The sequence below is a fragment of the Alexandromys fortis genome, unplaced genomic scaffold, assembly GCF_014885135.2.
Source record: "Alexandromys fortis isolate MF-2015 unplaced genomic scaffold, M_Fortis_MF-2015_v1.1 scaffold_51, whole genome shotgun sequence".
Taxonomy (NCBI): Eukaryota; Metazoa; Chordata; class Mammalia; order Rodentia; family Cricetidae; genus Alexandromys; species Alexandromys fortis.
In genome coordinates this window covers 9,134,076-9,155,224 of record NW_026067925.1, presented here as the reverse complement: position 1 = coordinate 9,155,224, position 21,149 = coordinate 9,134,076, and the positions used below count along the sequence as shown (strand labels likewise).

Here is a 21,149-nt window from a genome sequence, read left to right as displayed (position 1 = left end):
ATTATTCATTAGAGAACAAATTGTTATATTAATTCATGAATGAGTACCACCACTGGCATTCTGCCCAAAAGTTCATCTTTCCTGTGTGCAACTGTGCTTCCCAGTGGCACGGACCACCATAACTCTGTGCTTCCCAGTGGCACGGACCACCATAACTTGCCGGTTAAGTATGATTAGCTGCTAATGTTTAAAATGAGGAATGTAGAAGAACACTTTCATAAGAAAACTGTGCTCTCCTGTTCTTGTTTTAGTATTTATTAAGTGTGTGCATTTGTGTATATGTGTGTGTCTGTGTGCGTGCATGCGCGCGTGCAAACATATATACCAGGGCACACATGAGGTTGTTTTTGAACAACTTGTGGGAGTCAGTTCTCTATTATGTGGATTCTGGGGATCAGACTCATGTTGTCAGGCTTGGTGATGAATGCCTTCACCCCTTTATCATCTTGCCAGCTCTCCTCTCTTAGCTCTGTCTACCACCTGCAATACATTTCATTCTTAAATCCCTTTTTATTTTCACTTGTAATTCATAACCACTGTTAGCACTTCTGCCAGAGTCTGTAGAGATGGGACACACCCACCATGTGCTCGCTAGCTCTGGGTTTCACCTTATCGGGGATGCTGTCCTTGTCCAGGTTAATCAGTTTCTTTAGGAAGCTGGTTTCGGAAAGCAGCAGTTTGGCTGTTGCCCAGTTAGGTTTCTTCTGTAGAAGGATACACACAGCATTCATGACCGTCAGGACGAGGAAGGGGGGGCGTGCATACACTCTGAAACAGGGGAGCATGATGAAAATCATTACATACACAGTCTTTTTTTAAACTTATTTTTATTTTAAAACTGGTTTTGTCTTACTTAGATTTGTTAAAAGGACTTTTGATCTTTCTAGTTTTTTTTTTTGTAGGAATACAAATATAGGAACACAGATATGTCTTCAAATTGTTATCACGTGGTTTCTTGCTATTTTTACTATCAGCGAAGTTTAAAAATAAAGAAAACCTTCTAGGCAGTGGAGGCGCACACTTTTAATCCCAGTACTTGGGAGGCAGAGGCAGGGAGATCTCTGTGAGTTAGAGGCCTGGTCTGCAAAGTGAGTCCCAGAACAACCAGAGGACTCTTACAACACAGAGAAACCCTGTCTCAAAACCCAGTAAATAAATAAATAACAAAGAAACCCAACAGTCTGTAGCTGAGGACACGGGAGCACAGTGTTTGTCTCTGCAGGGCAAGGCTAGGGACACAGGAATGCAGTATGTGTCTCTGCAGGGCAAGGCTGGGGTGGGTTTGTAAACTTTATCTAATTTCCTTGTTACTTTATACACTGTTGATAGAAGAACTTATCTTTTAAGATCAAAGAGGTAAATGTGTGATATTACAGTGTCAGCCTCATAATAAATGTCAAATAACCAAACCTGCCAGATGAAGTCCACAGAAGGTATTCAAAAACCTAATGATTGTGGAGAAGACATTCCAAATACTCCATACAGTGTACAGAAACAAAGTCTTACAACTAAAACCAAAGCTTTAAAGCTGATAGACTTTTCAAGATATTTTCAACTACATTTTATCTAACTCAGAAGTATTCAGAGATATCCGGAAATTATAAAATATTTTTGTAGTTTTGCTTTCTATATAATACTTCCCATTAGAAATAATCTAATTGCAATCCTGGTCATTTTACTATAATAATATAAATCAACAGACTTAAACATACATACACAGTCTTTTAGCCTTTATCTACACCACATGGTTCAGAGAGCCTACAAAACAATGGGCTTCATTATGAAATCTTCCTATGTGTGGTTTGCAGTTTGCTCTTACTCCCTCCCAATGCCCTTGTGTGTCCTGTCTCCTCTCCCACTGGCCCCCCTCCTTTTTATAAATATCACCCTTCTGCTTTCATGTTTGCTCTCTCATACACACACACACACACACACACACACACAGAGAGGCATGCACTCATGCACACAGCTAAGTCCAGTTTTCCCATTCAAGAGACACCATGCATGCATACATGTTTTTAACAAGCATTCTGATAAGGAGCTCCAGTCAACACAGAGGCATTTTACTATTTGATTACTTTTTTAAAAAAATGAATGCCTTTAGTACACGGATATCTTTGCTTTAGGAAGACTAAATGCATAAAATTCAAATCTGAAAATCATTTGAGTTAGAGACTAATTCTTTTGGTTACAAAAGTACCCACTGCAGACTCATTTTAAGCCAGGAACCTTCCTGTGTCTTTCTAGTTGACCTTCTGATGACCATGCCAGAGAGATGTTGTGCACGTGTGTGCACACGCAAGTCAGCCCTGCCCTTGAGACTTAAGGACTGTCCCTGGCTATCCCTATGCCTCTCGTGACTTCTCTTTATCCTCACTGCAGCGCTAAGGTAGTTTTTTACTGGTGGAAAAACTTTGGGGCAGAGGGATATGTTGGGATCTCTCTCTACAGTTAGAATAAAAGGATCATGACTGGAACATCGCAAATCACTTTTGGTTGTGTCCCAACTAGTTTCTAGCTACATTAGTAACATCAGAAGGGAGTCTCTCTATGAGCAATCCAGTATAGGAAAGAATGAAGGGAATGCTGGTCCACACAGCGCTTGCCATCCCAAGGCAGAGGAAAGGGATTTCCCAGTGCGAGAATGATCGTTGCTGGGCTGGGACCTTCAGTGTGACTGTTCTGTTTGCCCACTCAGACCCTCACCCACCATCCCCGCTGCATCGCTGGAAACTCAGGAGGAAGTGGCAGGACTCCAGGCAGTCTTCACTGTTCTTGAAACTCGGTCACTGGAGAGAGAAGGCTTCGTGGTTAAGAGCAAGCGCTGTATTTGCAGAGGATCTAGATTTGGTTCCCAGAACCCACACTGGGTGGCTCACAACTGCCTGTCACTTCACAGGAGCTGATGCTCTGGTATCCATGGGGACCTGTACTCAGGTGTACATATCCTGCCCCCTCAACGGATACACATATTTAAAATTAATAATACAAAAAAAATGACTGGGTGTTTGAGCTCTTCTGTCAGTAATACCTACCAGAACAAAAGTTAAGTGAAAAGGATGTTCTGGAAGGAAGTCACACAGTACAGGTTGTTTCGGGGCGATGCTGGGGACGGCGTGGCCTCTAGTGACATTGTGAAAAGTCCTTCTGCCTGTATACCCTTCTCCTGCCACCTCCGTTATCTCACAGCTCCTGAAAACCAGGGAACACACTTCCAAGATGCGTGTTTCCTACTCCTCTGCCATGCTTTCGCCACACAGCTGCCCATCCTTCTGCCAAACAGCACTCTCTTCTCTGCAGCAGTGTCAGCTCAGAGCAGGGGTTCCTTCCCACTGGTGGCTGCGGTGACCGCAGCGCCTAGAACATGCCTGTCACACGGTGTGCATGCAACAGGTTTGTCAACGCGAGAGTAAATGACTAGGAGGGAAAGCTTGCAGGTGAGGGTCTCGAGAACTCAGCTGCCTTCTGTTCCCTGTGCCTTTGGCCATCAGTGTTAGGTGGATGAACTTGGCTGTGATAGGCTCTTATCTGCTGCTAATGTGTCACAAATGTGATGAGGTTGGGGCCAGAGAGATGACTCAGTTGGTAAAGTGCTTCCTGCTGGGCCTAAAGATTCCCGACACCCATATGTGACAAGCTGAGCCCTGCAGTGCATGCCTGTGATTTCAGTGCATGCACAGAGGAATGTGATGGTGGGCTTGCCCTGTGCTCTCATGTCCTTTGTTAAAACACTACTGTCTTAAAATTTTTTCAAGTATTTATTTTACGTGTATGAGTGTTTTGCCTGCATGTATGTTTTTGTTCATCACATGAGCACCTGGTGCTCATGGAAGCCAAAAGACGGTGTCAGATCCCCTGGAACTGGAGTTATGGATACTTAAGAGTTACGTGGATAGTGGGAACCAAACCTGGGTCCGCTGAACCATCTCTCCATCCTCTTAAGACACTACTTCCTAAGAACAATGCAATACTTGTCATGCTTGGAGATAGGATATTTAGAGATTTCTACTCTTGACTTGGAAGCCTCAAATTAAAAACATTCCCACCCACCCTGGGCGTGGAGGCACACACCTTTAAAGCCAGCACTTGGGAGGCAGATGCAGGCAGATCTCTTGAGTTCAAGGCCAGTCTAGTCTACAGACTGAGTTCCAGGACAGCCAGAGCTAGACAGCACAGGAAAACCCTATCTCCCTCTCTCTCAAAAAATAAATAAAAAATTAAATATGACCTAAAACTTAAGATCAGGATCTAAAGGTTCAAGCCTTTGTACTCTGCCATAGTTCATTTCTTTCAGGGCTTTCTTGGCTATTTTTCTTCAGCCCCTTTCTTCACACACCAGGATACTGTTTGGAAAAGACACATTAGGGAGAAACGCTCCTGGAGCGCCTCCTTGAGGTGTGTGTTGGCACTGCAGTCTCCTGTGTTCCTTGTCGGGTTCCGAGGGCTGGGGCATCGACGCTGTGTTCTAACTGCATGCAGTTCAGATAATGCTGGACTTTACTGTTCTACGATGTGAAGTGTTACACAGCAGAGATGGCAATTCAGTTGATAACAAATAGCTCACGCTTTTAGCGGGGTGGTGATTTTCTCTTAAGGACCCATAAATACAGGCATGCCTTAAACCAATAACATGATAAATACCACACATAAAGAGAAATTTATAGTAATAAGTGGATACAAATTAGTCAATAAAAATTGGAATGCAGACTTTTACCACACATTTTTATCCTATTCAGAGGCATTTTAACTCAAAAGAGACAATGACTCACCTTAATTCAGAAATATCACTTTTATCCAGGGCATTCAGAGCCACAATTGCCTTTTCTAAAGCGGGCAGCACACCTTTTAGCTCATTGGTGGTTTTCTGTAATGAAGACATAATCCTCATTATATATGAACAAATATAGTTCCATACTTCAAATCATTGGAATGTTGATGGAAAATGTGGTTTGGCGTTTTTATAGTATGGATTAGACATGTGCACACATGCTTCTGTCATGCGCAACATGGGAAGTAGAAACACTGAGTGAGCCGGGCGGTGGTGGTGCACGCCTTTAATCCCAGCACTCGAGAGGCAGAGGCAGGAGGATCTAGAGGCCAACTTGGTCTATAAGAGTTAGTTCCAGAACAGGCTCCAAAGCTACAGAGAAACCCTGTCTCAAAAAAAAAAAAAACCCCCCCCCCCAAAAAAAAAACAACAACAACAACAAAGAAACACTGAGTGGCTTTGGCCTTGTCTTTCAGTTTCAACATAGTATGGCAGACGCCCTTTGAGACGACGTTCTGTTACAAGAGGGACTTGTGACAGTGGCTAGGAACTGGGCACCGTGACCTGCACCTACAGTCCTAGCACTGAGAAGGCAGAGTCTGGTGGATTGCCGCGCACCGCGCCCCCATGTCTGTGCTCTGTGCGCTGGCACCCAGTTCACGAGCTTCGGGCAAGGGGGCTGGAGGTTAAAATACACAGACACACACAGACAGAGACAGCGACACGGGTCATCCTTGAATTCCCCCTTTATTGTGTTCAGGGGCAGATTATAGAGAGATAGCCATGCCCCGGCCAAACCCACCAGAAACCACTCTCCTGCCATCAGGAACTCCTGAAGGTCTCGTGCTCAGAGCAGCTGTAGGCACTCAGATCAGGGGATTACAAGAAATTCAGGATCTGGGGTCTCACTGCTCCCAACAGTGGATCACAGAGTTTGAGGCCAGCCTGGTATACAGAGCAAGTCCCAGGCTAGGGCTACACAATGAGACCATGTCATAAAACAGCAAGAAAACCAATGAAGAGCTAATCAGTTCTGATAAGAAGCCAGCCAAGCCAGGTGGGGTGTGTGTGCTGAAGAGACAGAGGCGGACAGAGCTCTGTGATTTTAAGGCCAGTGTGTCTCACGCACCAAGTTCTGTTGGGCTTACATAGTGAGCCCGTATACTTTTGAAGTTACCCGGAGAACAACTTGAAATCTATGTTGATGTTCACTGTGGTCTGTAGTAAGCCTTTCCTAGGACTGACTTATGTTGGCCTCTTCCTTTTAAGCTACAGCTATCTAGACAGCAACTGCAACTCTGCGGCTACCAGTAGCAGCTAGGCTGCAAGAGCTGCAGCCTGAAGAACTTCTGCTCTCTCAGGCACCGACTCTTTCAAAGCTATTAAGAGAATTTACTTAAATCTCTGTCCCCCCAAAGAACTCAAGATTCAAAGACTGAGATAGAATCCTGCTTCCCAGAGAGGCTGAATAGCAAGCAACTCACCTCCTGTGTCTCCCAAAAGACGTCCTCTGGCTTTTTCTCGCCCCGCCTTATAACCCCCTTCTCCTCCTGGCTCCTCCCTACAACGTCTATCAGCCAGTTGCTGACGCAGCCTTCAGACAGCAGGTGAATTTTATTTAATCAAACACATCTTTGCATCATTAAACAAATGTTCCAGAGCATAAACAAGAGTAACACACCTTAAAATAATATTCTACAACAGATTTAGGCTTCAGGAGATTAGCCAGTGATTGAAGCTCATGTGTGTAACTGGTAAATCAATCAATTTATTTCAACATGTGTGGTTGCTTCTTTGCGAAGGATTGGCTAGTAATCAAACTAGAGTTGAGCAAACTTAACCTACTTCACTACTCTGGCTCCATGGAATTGTGACTGGGAGAGACGGAAGGGACAGCGGGTTTCCATAGTAAACAACAGAATTGGCAAGGTCAAACAGTCATCCCCAGAGCCGCTCGGCTCTCTGCAGATGCTACTCCTGGAGTCATGGCTCACCTGAGTTCCAGTGCAGCCTGCAGAGCTTCCTGGGACCCGGACCACCTGCCGGGTTCCCTACTTTCTCTTAATGGCTTCCTGCTTGGAGTAGGGGCTCAGGACATGTTTGCTGGGGTAGGACCAAAGGTGTCCATCATTGGGCTGCCACCGTGACTGTGGAGGTTCAGAGCCCCAGGCAGCCTGGATTCACTGAAATTCAGCTCACCTGAGCATAGTCTTCCACAATCCTTACTTCTTCAGCCACGATCTCCTCATCCTGTTTCACAAGTGCCTGAACTTTTTCAACTATTTGTGAATCTTTCCGTAGCTTTTCCATCAGGATTTCTTTTTCCTAATGAACCAAACAGTTTTTCTTGGAATGAGCTTTGGCATGACTTCTTTAGAGCAGAAATTAGTTTATTTAATAACTATATAATTTATAGAAATTAGCCTGAAATCTATGTAGCAGAATAATTAGGATGACTACCATAAAGATGATTTCATAAACATCAAGACAGACGACAAGGAGCTAGAGAGGTGGCTCAGTGGTTAAGAGCACTGGCTGCACTTCCAGAAGACCCAGGTTCAATTCCCAGTACCTACATGACAGCTCACAACCATCTGTAACTCCAATTCCAGGGGATCTGATGCCCTCTTCTGACTTCCACAGGCACTAGGCACACATACATACATGCAGGCAATTCACCCATACAGATAAAAATAACTTTATAAAAAGGGTCTCACATAGGTGTCACTGGAGTCTCAGAATGGAAATAATTATATATATATATATCAAGAGTTGGGGGTATATCACAGTGGTATATATATATATATAGAGAGAGATGGCAAGAGTTGGGGGGTATATCACAGTGGTAGAGAACTTGCCCAGTTAGTATCAGATCTTAATTTTAATCTCTAGCAACACACACACACACACACCAAACTAAAAAACCCATAAGCCTTTAAAATAAGTGACAGGCAGCAAATTACTATAGCAGATTTCTGATGGATTTAACTAATTACCTAGTAATTTTCTATAATTAGTTATGGTGCTAGTTAGTTTATATGTCAATTTGATAGGAGTTAGGATCATCTGGGAAGAACAAATTTTAATCAAGAAAATGCTTCCATAGGACTGGTCTGGAGGCAAGTCTGTGATGTGGGAGGGCCCAGCACACTGTGGGCAGTGCCACCCACGGGCATGTGGTCCTCGGCCGTATAAGGGCTGAGCCAGCCAGTAAGCGGCACTCCTCCAGGCTCCGCTTCAGTTCTTGCCTTGAGCTCCTGTCCTGACTTCCTTCGACGATAAACTATGATGTGGAAGAATAAGCTGAATAAACCCTTTCCTCACCAAGTTGCTTTTAGTCATGGCATTTTATCACAGCCATAGTAATTTCAATTAAGATATATGATCATATTTAATTGTTAGAATGTGATTTCTTCAAAGTGCACAGCTATACTGGGCAAAGCTGAATTTTCAATTCACCTTTGTCTGGTCACAGACCCTGTCCTGGATCTGGCTATACAATCTTTAGGACAGATTTAAGATTGACGATACCTTTGTTTTTTGTTCTATTTGAGGGCCAATGATCAAAAGCTCTTCCTGCATGTCCGTGACTAACACAGTGGCTTCCAGGATCTTGGAGAGTCCCATGTAGAAGCGGTTCCTGAGGGGAAAGCAAAGCACAGGCTTGTAACATGAGGGCCTGCTCTTGGGGTTTCTGTCCTGCCCAGTTCCCACAAATTTAATATATATGTAAATCAAAAAATATAAAACATGTAGAATATTGCAAGCTAATTATGTACTTTTTCTTTTAAAAATTTATTTATTTATTAAAGATTTCTGCCTCCTCCCCGTCACTGCCTCCCATTTCCCTCCCCCTCCCCACATCAAGGCCCCCTCCCCCGATCAAGTCCCCCTCCTCATCAGCCCAAAGAGCAATCAGGGTTCCCTGACCTGTGGGAAGTCCGAGGACCACCCACCTCCATCCAGGTCTAGTAAGGTGAGCATCCAAACTGCCTAGGCTCCCACAAAGCCAGTACGTGCATTAGGATCAAAAACCCATTGCCATTGTTTCTGAGTTCTCAGTAGTCCTCATTGTCCACTATGTTCAGCGAGTCCAGTTTTATCCCATGCTTTTTCAGACCCGGGCCAGCTGGCCTTGGTGAGTTCCCGATAGAACATCCCATTGTCTCAGTGTGTGGGTGCACCCCTTGTGGTCCTGAGTTCCTTGCTCGTGCTCTCTCTCCTTCTGCTCCTGATTTGGACCTTGAGCTTTCTGTCCGGTGCTCCAATGTGGGTCTCTGTCTCTGTCTCCTTTCATCATCTGATGAAGGTTTATATTCAGGAGGATGCCTATATGTTTTTCTTTGTAACCCATTATTCTTATCTATGTTAGCCACATGGCTTGGTACCTTTTTCAGCCGGGCAGGTCACATCCTGCTTCTTCAGTGGTCTGGGCAGGACTGGGGAAGAATGGGCTTCCTCCTTCCCACCATTCTCCTGTTCTTGTTGCCCCACCTTTACTTCCTGTCTGGTTGTCCCACCTAGACTTCCTGTCTAGCCAATCAGCGTTTATTTAAAACATGATTGACAGAATACAGACAATTCTCCTGCACCACAGGCTGACCCTCCCACATCTGAATGGAGCATGTTTGGAACCTTAGAATGTTCTGGCTGAGCAGACTTAATCTGAAATCTCCAAAACCTCAAGTTTTTTGAGGCCCAGATGTCATCATTCCAAGTGTGAGATGCCAGGTTAAGGGTGCTCAACCTCTAGGAAGAAGGAAAAACGCACAACTGAACAGTAGCAAATAAAACCAAAAGCTTATAAAGAACTACACAGCATGACCAAGCAGGGTTTATACTTTAGGGATTCAAAACGGATTCAGGATTTGAAAGTCAGTTGACATATAAGCCATCCTATATAAATAGTGTGAAGTAGGAAAGTCGGACCTGGACACTTGAAAATATATCAACACACTTGATAAAATTCATGACAAAAATAAAACCAAGAGTCAAGAGGAATTTTCTCAGCTTGGTAAATGGCACACTGTTGTAAGAAGAGAATGGACTTACTGTGGGCATGAGGTGCCTGTGTCAGGGCTTAGTCACACAAGTTACACGGCCATGAGTGGATGGCAACAGTCTTTCAGAGGGACAGGCGACACCACAGATCCTGGACGTAGGAGTGGAAGGCCCATTAATCTCTCTTGACTCCCATCTGGAGAGAAGCTGGGCCCTTTCCCTAGACTGTTCTCACCTCGATTTAACTGCCACACCACAGAAATCTCAGTCTGGAAGGTGGGTGCTTCCCCTTGCAGGAGAACAAGAGCCACTTTGAACAGTGTGGCTTTTTTAGGTTGCATTTTGACTGTCCCAGCTGCTTTGCATTTGATACAGAGTCTTTTATACCCACTGGATGTCATTAACAAAAACTCAAGAAGAATTTGACCCCGAATCCACAAAATTAGCAAAATACGGAAGAGACTACCCTTACTTCTTACGCAAACACCAGGCTTGGACGCGCTCCTCACACACAGACTCAACTCTTGCAGCGTGAGCTGTGACGGAGGATCACGTTTCTGTGCTCCTGCTGGCCAGCTTGGGCACAGGGTCTGCAGATGCCCAGATGAGCGATGTGGCTCGGCTCCAGACAAGGATTCTGACTATGGTTTAGTTTCTAAATGGGACTCATCACTTTAGCTACTCCCATTCAATGTTCTGTAAGACAACCCGCATGGGATCCGCCCAAAGGGACCTGACAAGGTGGCTTTTCCTTTAAAAGACTTGTTAGTTGGACACACCATAGGCTTGCGGCAGACTCATTTTGGAGTCTTTGTCTTAGGTGCCCGAAGGCCATCTAGGTAAGGCTTGGCTGAGACAGTTCTGACTCTGAGAAAGCATTTTTATAGTAGATGTTACAAGGCCAATTCCTAGCCACTTACTGTCTTCGTAGGAGGTTGCCATAGGACAGAGTCTCAGTGTCCCCTGGGTTCTGGTTATATATACGGGCTGTGGGTACAAGTTAGTGGCAGAGTGCTGGCCGAGCATGCCCGGGTCCCTGGGTTCCACCTCTAACAGCATAAAAAAGAGAGGGTGAGAGGTCTGTGAGATGTGTTGAGAAAGGCTATCTCTGGGCAGGACATGGCCACGGCACTTAGGACCCATTGCACCTACAGTCACCTGCACAAGTTCACGCCGACAAGATCAATCAGTGTGCAGGAAGCAGCAGTAAGTGGACTCAGAGGGTTCTTTAAAAACAATAGAGAAGGAAGAGGGAATGAGGTACAGTGGGAAGACATGCTAAGGGAGGCTGGCGGTGAGGGAGGGAGAAGCGGGGTAGGTGGGCATGATCGAGGTATACTGTATGTACGTATGAAATTGTCAGAGAACATGTAAAAGACGTTTCAACAACAATGACGATGACAACAACAGAGATATAATGAAGTCTGAGGCTTCCTGCCGTGGGTTTTCTTCTGACAGTCTCAGCCACAACAGCTACCTACACAGTGTGACACAGTGTGACATGTGTTCTTGGCCATCTGTGCTGCAGTCTCTGGGCCAGTTCTATTGGTATTATCTTAGAAGTCACGAGGGATGGCTCTAGCCATTAGCTGTGTCAGTAGACACTCTGCACTTCCTTCCACTGTCTACGTAGGTGACAAACTGACGAACAAGAACTCATTTCTCGCTGGCAGATGTGAAGGGACAGCCTCCGGACACATGCAGGGCAGGTGCACAGTCCTTCCTACCATCGACCACAGTGTTGGCCCCCAGGGATATTTGAATTCCTTATTTTGTATTTGTGTCTATCTTTTTTTTGTTGTTGTTGTTTAATAAATAGAGCACTTCTGTAAAAACCCACATTTCTCTTTCACTCGAAGCCTTACCTTTTCGTCTGCATCGCCTCCTGTCTGATGCTCAAAAAGTGGCTGAATGTCTCCAGAAACTTCAAGTAGCTACTGGGAGTGACATAATAGTACCTTCCAGTGTCTTCAAAGAATTTCGTGCTCAAATCTTTCATGCTTTTGTGGATGGCAACACACGCTGGGGCAAACTGTGTTGCTAAATTCTGAAAAAAAAAAAAAAACCAGTTTTTGAGGAATACAAGAGTGTTGCGGGAGCTCCTTCCACTTCTTCAGCCAATAGCCGCTGAGATACCAGCCCACTGGGGCGTGGTCCCACTTCCCTCTGCTCGCGCTCTGGCTTCCTGCTCCGCTTCTGGCAAGTAGGCTCCATTCCTGACTGTGCAGAGGGCTGTTGTCTGGGACGGTGATCTGTAAGTTTTTCCCCCTTAAAATAAATAACCTCTCTAATAACCATAATTCCAAACTGGTGTGGGATTGTTTGTGACTTATGCCTTCACAAGAGAACATGAATAGAGAAGAATGGGCAGTAACTTGGACACAGCAGTATTTCTGAGATGCAGAACGATGCAGTAGGACCACACGAGCTCTGATGGATGAGGCAGATGGGGACAACGCTGAGTGACTAATGACATGCCAGGTGCGTTTCACAGCCTGGGCTCTGATCTCCCCATCAGCAGTCAGGGCTTGTCTTAGTTAGGGATACTATTGCTGTGATGAACCACCATGACCAAAGCAAGCTGGGGAGGAAAGGGTCTGATTCACGCTTCCACATCAGAGTCCATCACTGAAGGAAGTCAGGACAGGAACTTTGAACTCATAGGATAGATAATGGAGTATTTTCTCTGAATTTGTCAAATGCAATTGGACTAGACATTGTTGATATATTTATTCCCTGTATATATTGTATATAGTTATTGTATTTATTGTATATAGTTTTCCTTATATTATTTATAGTCTTCTGATGTGGGATTCCCCTCTATATGCTGTGAATACCATTGGTTAATAAAGAAACTGCCTTGACCTATTGATAAGGCAGGACTTAGGTAGACTGGGAAAACTAAACTGAATGCTGGGAGAAAGGAGGCAGAGTCAGAGAGAAGCCATGGAGCCACTGCCAGAGACAGACATGCTGAAACTTTGCTGGTAGGTCACAACCTTGTGGTGATGCACAGATTAATGGAGATGGGTTAAATTAAGATGTAAGAGTTAGCCAATAACAGCTAATGGGCCAAGCAGTGATTTAAATACTATAGTTTCTGTGTAATTATTTTGGAGCTGAGCAGCTGGGAACCAACAAGTGGCCTCCTTACAACAGTCTTCCTTGGCCGGGTGGTGGTGGTGCATGCCTTTAATCCCAGCACTCGGGAGGCAGAGGCAGGCGGATCTCCGTGAGTTCGAGACCAGCCTGGTCTACAAGAGCTAGTTCCAGGACAGGCTCCAAAACCAGAGAGAAACCCTGTCTTGAAAAACCAAAAACCAAACCAAACCAAACCAAAACAAAAAAAAACAACAGTCTTCCTTTTTTTTATTTTTAGACCAAAGGAAAAATGTAGTAGTATATTATTTGTATTTTGATAAATAAATCTTGCCTGAAGATCAGAGGCAAAGCTAAAGCCACTAGAGTTTAGACAATGGTAACACACACATCTTTAATCCCAGAATTGAGAGAAGAGTCAGATGGATCTCTATGAGTTCAAGGCCATCCTGGGCTACACAAGTTCAATGCAAAAACAAATCCAGGTGGTGGTGCCTCACACCCTTAATCCCAGTCCTAGGGAGTCACACACCCTTAATCCCAGTCCTAGGGAGTCACACACCCTTAATCCTAGCACTAGGGAGTCACACACCCTTAACCCCAGCACTAGACGGAATATAAAGTGAGAGGAGAGACAGGCTGTCTGTTTAGTTTGTGGTCGCCCAGCCTTGGTAGAAGTAAGACTTATCTAGCTATTTTGCTGCTTTGCTTTTCTGGTTTTGGGTTGAATCCTGATTTCTGTATCTGGTTTTTATTATTCATGCTACAGCTCTTTCTAAGGTCCACATTGAGTCTCAGGCCTCTGGGCATTTCCAGCTCCTTTTGCCAGGATTTGTTACTCCCTGTCTGTCAGATGGGCCCTTGGGGTCTTCAGCTTAATGCCTCGAGAACAGATCTGCAGACAGGGCTGAGAATGAGACAGCTAGGCTGAGAGGAATTGGTGCACACACACACACACACACACACACACTCTCTCTCTCTCTCTCTCTCTCTCTCTCTCTCTCTCTCTCTCTCTCTCTGGAATTGACAAAGAACACACATAATTACTAAAATTATCAAATGAAATACACGGAAGACTGCAGAATCCTTACCAACGGAACTGTTTTACACAAGGAGTTGTTAGGGAGGCTCCTAAAGGCGCCCCCAACAATGCAGTCCTTTTAGTTGCCAACCAGAACTAGTGGATAAACCTGCTGACGATAGCACACACTGTAATTACAAGATACAAACAAATAGACACGAGCTTGGGAAAGAGGTTTGTAGAGAAGAGGAGAGTAACAGAGGTGGGAGGGGAAGAAAGAGGGTAGGTGAGAATAATCAGGATGCATTATATATGCATGAAGCTGCCAAGAGATTTTGTTTTTGTTTTTTGAGATACAGGGTTTCTTTGTGTAGCCTTGCCTATTCTGGAACTCACTCTGCAGACCAGGCTGGCCTTGAACTCACAGAGATCCACCTGACTCCACCTTCCAAGTGCTGGGATTAAAGGCATGCATCATAACCATCCAGTAAAGTTATTGATTATGTGTATGGGTGTTTTGCCTATATATGTGTCTGCGCATCATGTGAACATGTGGATTCAGGGCTCACAATGGCCAAAAGAGGGCGCTGGACCTCTGGAACTGGGGTTACAGATGACTGAGCTGCCACATGGGAGTTGAGAATCAAACTCAGGTCCTCTGCAAGAGCAGCCAGGGCTTTTAACCACTGGGCCATCTCGCTAGCCCCAGCTGTCAGGACAGTTTTTGAAAAGAATACTTGGAAGATTGCAGAATCCTCACGGAAGGATGATAACAGAGGCATCTAAGGCAGTGTAAAACCTAGGTAGCCTTGAAGTAGGTGGGTACAAGACACAACAAATGTGGGGCTCGTGAACACAGAGCTTAGAGATGCCCACTACCCCGCACTGCTGCTTAGATACAGTGTGGTCACGTGCCAATCATGAGCTGTGACTGTCATGGGCTTTAGGCACTTACCACCTTGTTCTCCACTTTCAACTTTTCTTCTAGGTAGGAGTTGGCCACAAGAAGGAGGGCCTCATCGGGCCACCTCTGGAACCAGTCAATGGTGCAGGCAGTAATCATAGAGGGGTAAACCCTGCAGTTATGGCGGAAGTTAGATCCTACAGGGCTCATGATGATAAAAATATGCAGGTTTTTAGATACTCTCTGAAATGGATAGAAATACACACAGTTAAAATGTAATCCCTGCTTTTGAAAATGATACTATATTGAAAACCCAATTTAAAACTTGTCTCAGCTGTTTCCTAAACGAATAGACTAGCTGATTGTGGGTGTGCTGTCTGCCATCAGCAGGGCTCTTTCAGGGAAACCAGGAGCCCCCAGAGCCCTTCTGCCCCATATAATGGCCCCATTATCTTCAGATGGTGGACCCAGACCAACTCTCATGAACGGGGCCACTTAGTGAAGAGTCTACTGCTCGACTCTTGTCTGGGGTGTGTACCTTTAGCACTGTACAGAAACTCAAAGTAAGACAGCATCAGATTGATTAGAGCTGAAACCAAGCGAGGAGAGACCACGATAGGGTCTTATAGTTAGTGGGTTACGGTAAGGCATTCCAAACTTCATTCAGCGACACGCCACTTTGTGCGCTGAGCAAGTCTTTGTGCCCTGTGTGATCAAACGTCCTGTATGAGAATGTGAATACAAGGTTACCGCTCGAGTTTGCCTGGATCCCCTTTGCTCTTCAGACCCAACCTAGCTGCTGCTGCTGAGCTCTTGCTGGAGTGGCCACAGGACCCAGGCTCTTTCTTTCTGTTTCCACATGGGGGTCCCAGCAGGTAACACACTTCTCTTTACTCTCAGGCCTAAATTACTGACATCTCCAGGTAACAAGCAACTATTTGCCAAATAAGCAAGTAAATCGGAAACAGTAAGACTGTAAGGGCATCCGGTTTGTTCTCTATCAGCTGTGATTCGATTTCTGGGATTTAAAAAATGATGTTTTTGTAGCATCTGTCAAGGAAAGGTGGGTAGCCAGGTTTAATTTTCAAATTACCTTACACCAAAGTGTGCACCCCCAAAATAAGTGAACTTGGGGCCTTTCCCCGGCACACGTTTTTGTCTGGGTTGAGTAATTACAGTGATCATTCACTCCACTCTTGGCCACCCAAGGTCAGACAGCCACGGCTAAAAGACAAGGATGGTCTAATCCCCATTGTAATATATTATAACGAAGAAGGTGGTTCTTCCGTTTCTGATGGTAGCTCTTTTTCCCAGATCAGTAAGAGAGTTCAAACCTTCCCGAGATGATTTCTTAGGCAAACCATGTATTTAATGATCAGGTTCATCAAGGCTGACAGACCAAAGCCCACAGCCCTGTGAGACCTGGGGCTGCCATCCACTCGTGCTTGTGAGGCCCCTGCTGCGGCTTTCTCCCTTGCCATTTGTGGTCAATTGCTTTTCTGTTTTTACATATATATTTTATGTCCTGATCAGTTTTAGGGTGAAATATTCTTGCTTTTCCTGACTTGATACCAATGTAGCCGAAACAAAACCCTTATTAACCTCAAGGAAGGAATCTCAATGTAAAAAATAATGTGGAGATGAGGTTTTCTTTTTATTGTATACAGTTGTTGCTTTTTCTTTTGTTTTATTTTAGAAAAAAATTAGCCATTCAGCCTCAGAGATCTGTCCATCTTCAGGCTCCCTAGGGCAGAAGTGCCTCTGTGAAGGGGTGCTCGTTATTGTTTTAGCTTTTAAAAAACTCATCTGATGATGAACTAGGGGAATTACATACAAGTTGAAAATCATGTACAAAATTACAAATATGGTCTGCTTTAAATTTACCATGACAATGTGAGTCGAGACACAGACAGTACCTTCTGGAACAATGAGAGTAGATATTTTCTGTCATCCATGAAATTAGACTGCTCAGCAAAGGTTCTCATTCTCATAACAATAGAATCCAGCTCCTCGTTCTCAAATAAGGTAGTGACCTTTCCTCCATTGATAATGTAGTTCAAATCTTCCAGAAATGATGCCTTAGATGAAGCATAGATTAATCAGGAGTGAAGAAATCACACATTCTGCTTTGAACAGATTGAGAGAGCATCAGCAATCAGGGTGAGAAGGCCACTGACCACAAATGCTGACGTGGTAGAAGGCCACTGACCACAAATGCTGGCATGGTAGTCTAGTCTCAGCAATCAAGGGTGAGAAGGCCACTGACCACAAATGCTGGCATGGTGGTCTAGTCTCAGCAATCAAGGGTGAGAAGGCCACTGACCACAAATGCTCATCAAGATAAGCCCCAGCTACCCACCCTTTAATTCAAACATGTCGGAGAGATATGTACTTGGTACTCAGTAGACGCTATATGCCTGGGTTTGGGTGCATGACAGTGAGCTGGACAGGGATCTTGTATCAGGAAGTAAAGCTAGAAATAGCCTGGTGGAGGTATTATTTTAACTTGAACAAGTCTCTCACCATCACACCTTTGTTCCTCTCAGCCTTTGGCCCAAGATGGCTTTCTATAAAACCACTGATGGAATTAGAATGATGGGCTCCAAGCATGGCAGAAATAGCATCTTTTGAAACCAGAAAGAAAGGCTGTTGGGTAAGTCTCAAGGGGATTACTGAAGCAGGGTGTTTAGATTTGGGGAAAGTAAGAAAACACAGAAAAAGTAGAAAATTTAGATTCTTATAAAATATGACAGATGACATGGAACTTCATTTATTCTCAAATATGCCATCTGGCCAAAAAATTTTGGTAGACAGAGACCCAGAATTAAGAGAAAAAGCAGGATAAGGTTTAAATACTATTTTAAAGTATATTTTCTTCACAATACAAGTCACGTACATCTTCTTGAATTTGGTCATAAGGAGTAAAAATGACGTGCAGTGACATTCCTAGTTATGTTTTGAGTTAGTAAAAGGACACAATTTGTGCAAAATACTGGGGAAGTTTTGCTTGTATGTAAAAAACAATCCTGCAAGGAGCATCCGATAGCGATGGATAAAGGAGAGAAAGAGAAGTGTCCAAAGTTGCTACAACACACAGAAGTTACACAAACATCTGTGCACATCTGTGGGCAGAGAACAGACTGAGCTCTGATAGGAAGTTGCTGATTTTGCTACAGGGCGTAATTACTTCCAATCTGTCGATTAGAATGGAAATGACAAAGGCAGGAAACACTTCTGCTGTTTGTTTACTCCAGACTAAGGCATGATAGCAAACACAGCCTGTAGGCTTTGGCTGGGCAATCACAGAACACAGATGCTGAAATGGTGCGCTTAACGGGAAAACACACACAGTCACACGAACATTCTTGGGGACATAAAGGGCATCAGCACTTACTTGCTCTTCTTGAAGGTCGGCGACCATGACAACAGTGGGGGTCCCTTCTAAGCCTGCTTGAATAAACACCTTCTTAAGCATTTCTCTGAATTCTGAGATGGCAGAGTTGTGAGCTATAGACACTCGGTGGAGTTTGTGTTCTGCCACGTAGCAGGCTAAGGTTGAGTAAGTTTCTTTTCCACATCCGTCGATTCCAATCTTTGCGAAAAACAAACAAATCCAACATCTGATTCATAAAGTCTTGGCGTTTGGGATTTAGAGCAGTGTAATACTACTCATTTAACAAGGACAAGGCCCTGAGTTGTGTTCCTAGCACACACAAACAAACACCCACGATCCTGGGAATCAATCAACAAGTACTTTTCTCTTTATTTATGCTAGCCATATTTACAGTAAGCATACTTAAGACTATAAGACAAACACCTGCCTTCAATCTCTTAATAGCCTCTTAAAATGTATGAAATTTTACTGTACTGATAATCCTGAAAAATAGCACAAATGGACTTATAAACCAATAGCATGTCATTATCAGTATCTGATGCTTTGTTCATAAAACTAGATAGGTATTTCTTTTAGGTGATAATCAATGTTCTTTGGTGGTGATAAAATGACCTCACACACATCTGTGGACACTGAGCTGAGGATGCATGCCTGGCATGGACCAAACCCTGGCTGATTCCCCCACAGCACATAAAATAGGGCAAGGTGGTATACCCCTGTAACCCCAGCATTTGGGATGTGGATCATAAATTCAAGGTCAATCTAGGCTACACTTGGTGTTCAAGGCTGGCCTGGGAGATGCCAGACCCTGTCTCAAAAAGAACAAAATTGCAAATGCTAAGGTTCAGTCTTCAGCTGTGAAGCGCTGTGGTTTTGACAAATATATACCACGCTGGTTTGAAAGAAAAAGGCCCCCAAGGGAGTGGCACTGTTAGGAGGTGTGGCCTTGTTGAAGGAAGTGTGTCACTGTGGGGGAGGGCTTTGAGGTCTGTTTTCTCAAGTGTTACTCAGTGTGTCAAGATGTAGCACTTCAGCTCCAGCACCACGTCTGCCTGCACACTGCCACGCTCCCTGTCGTGATGATAGTGGACTGAACCTCTGAAACCATAACCAAGCCATCCCAATTAAATATTTTCTTTATAAAATTTGCCATGTTCATGGTGTCCTTTCATACCAATAAAAACCCAAACTAAGACATAAATGATAAGGTATTCATGATTGCATTATCAAACAGAATTTCATCACTTTAAAAAACTGTTGGAGCTTCCCTCTTGAGCAAGCTCTTGGCAACCACTGATAAGCCTACCATCTCCATAGTTCTATCTTTTTTTCTGAATATAATTGGAATCATGTAAGCATATCATTTTCCAGATCATCTTATTTCTCTTAGTGCATGCATTCATGATTTACCATGTCCTTTTGCAGCCTACTAGCTTGTGTGTTGGGGCGGTTGTGTGTGTGTGTTCACGGCTGCACATGGTTTACAGGTACACTGGGGTACTTTCACATACAGGCCACCTGAGTGTTGTTCCACGTACAGTCCACCTCAGGTGTTGTTCCTCAGAAGCTGGCCACCTTGTTTTTTGAGACAGGGTCTTCTACTGTGGACTGGGGCTTGCTGTTTAGGAAAGCCTGGCTAGTTAGCAAGTGCCAGGGATCCTCCTGTCTCTGCCGGGATTGCAAGTACACAGGTGCTGGGAATCAGGCGCCTTAGGCTTGGGCAGCACGCTACTGACCCAGCCACTCTCTAGCCTTACTTTATTTATTAATCTCTGAATGATTTTACACTGTATAGGTTATCGTGTGCCTGTTGAGTTTCAGCTTGGTAACTTTCAGGTTTTGGCTGTTATGGTTAAAGTGGCTTTAGTCATCCACACGCAGGCTTTTGTGTGGCGACACATTTTCATGAATATAGAAGCATGCTTGCTAGACTGCAGACCCAGACTATATTTAGCTTTGCAAGACACTGCCTAACCGTCTCTCAATGTGACCGTGCCATTTGCATTCCTACCAACACCAAGAGTTCCTGTTGGTCTCTCTCCATGTGGTAATTGATATGATCCCTCCTTAGGATATTGATTCCTTTAATGCTCAGGTGCTGGTATCATCACAGCTTGGTTCCCCCAATGAGAATCGATTCTGAGAATGTTTTCTTTTTTTTTAAATTTTTATTTATTTATTAAAGATTTCTGATTCTTCCCCGCCACTGCCTCCCATTTCCCTCTCCGTCCCCCAATCAAGTCCCCCTCCCTCGTTAGCCCAAAGAGCAATCAAGTTTCCCTGCCCTGTGGGAAGTCCAAGGACCACCCACCTCCATCCAGGCCTAGTAAGGTGAGCATCCAAACTGCCTAGGCTCCCACAAAGCCAGTTCGTGCAGTAGGAACAAAAACCCATTGCCATTGTTCTTGAGTTCTCAGTAGTTCTCATTGTCCACTATGTTCAGCGAGTCCGGTTTTATCCCAGGCTTTTTCAGATCCAGGCCAGCTGGCCTTGGTGAGTTCCCGATAGAACATCCCCATTATCTCAGTGTGTGGGTGCACCCCTCGCGGTCTTGAGTTCCTTGCTCTTGCTCTCTCTCCTTCTGCTCCTGATTTGGACCTTGAGATTTCTATCCGGTGCTCCAATGTGGGTCTCTGTCTCTGTCTCCTTTCATCGCCTGATGAAGGTTAATATTCCGGAGGATGCCTATATGGGTTCTCCTTATTTAGCTTCTCTAGGATCACTAATTATAGGCTCAATGTCCTTTGTTTATGGCTAGAAACCAAATATGAGTGAGTACATCCCATGTTCCTCCTTTTGGGTCTGGCTTACCTCACTCAGTATAGTGTTTTCTATTTCCATCCATTTGCATGCTAACTTCAAGAAGTCGTTGTTTTTTACTGCTGAGTAGTACTCTAATATGTATATATTCCATACTTTATCCATTCTTCCATTGAAGGGCATCTAGGTTGTTTCCAGGTTC

General features: G+C 44.4%; 1 protein-coding gene across 1 annotated transcript in view; it reads right to left on the bottom strand.

Moving 5' to 3' along the window:
- The window catches only part of Dnah14 (dynein axonemal heavy chain 14), a 225,140-nt gene that overhangs the window by 58,618 nt on the left and 145,373 nt on the right, over nt 1-21,149 (bottom strand). Inside the window, 8 exon segments of the mRNA XM_050142810.1 lie at nt 609-768; nt 4,770-4,864; nt 6,968-7,093; nt 8,300-8,408; nt 11,635-11,816; nt 14,845-15,036; nt 16,710-16,871; nt 18,188-18,385. Coding sequence (XP_049998767.1) covers nt 609-768; nt 4,770-4,864; nt 6,968-7,093; nt 8,300-8,408; nt 11,635-11,816; nt 14,845-15,036; nt 16,710-16,871; nt 18,188-18,385 — 1,224 coding nt within the window.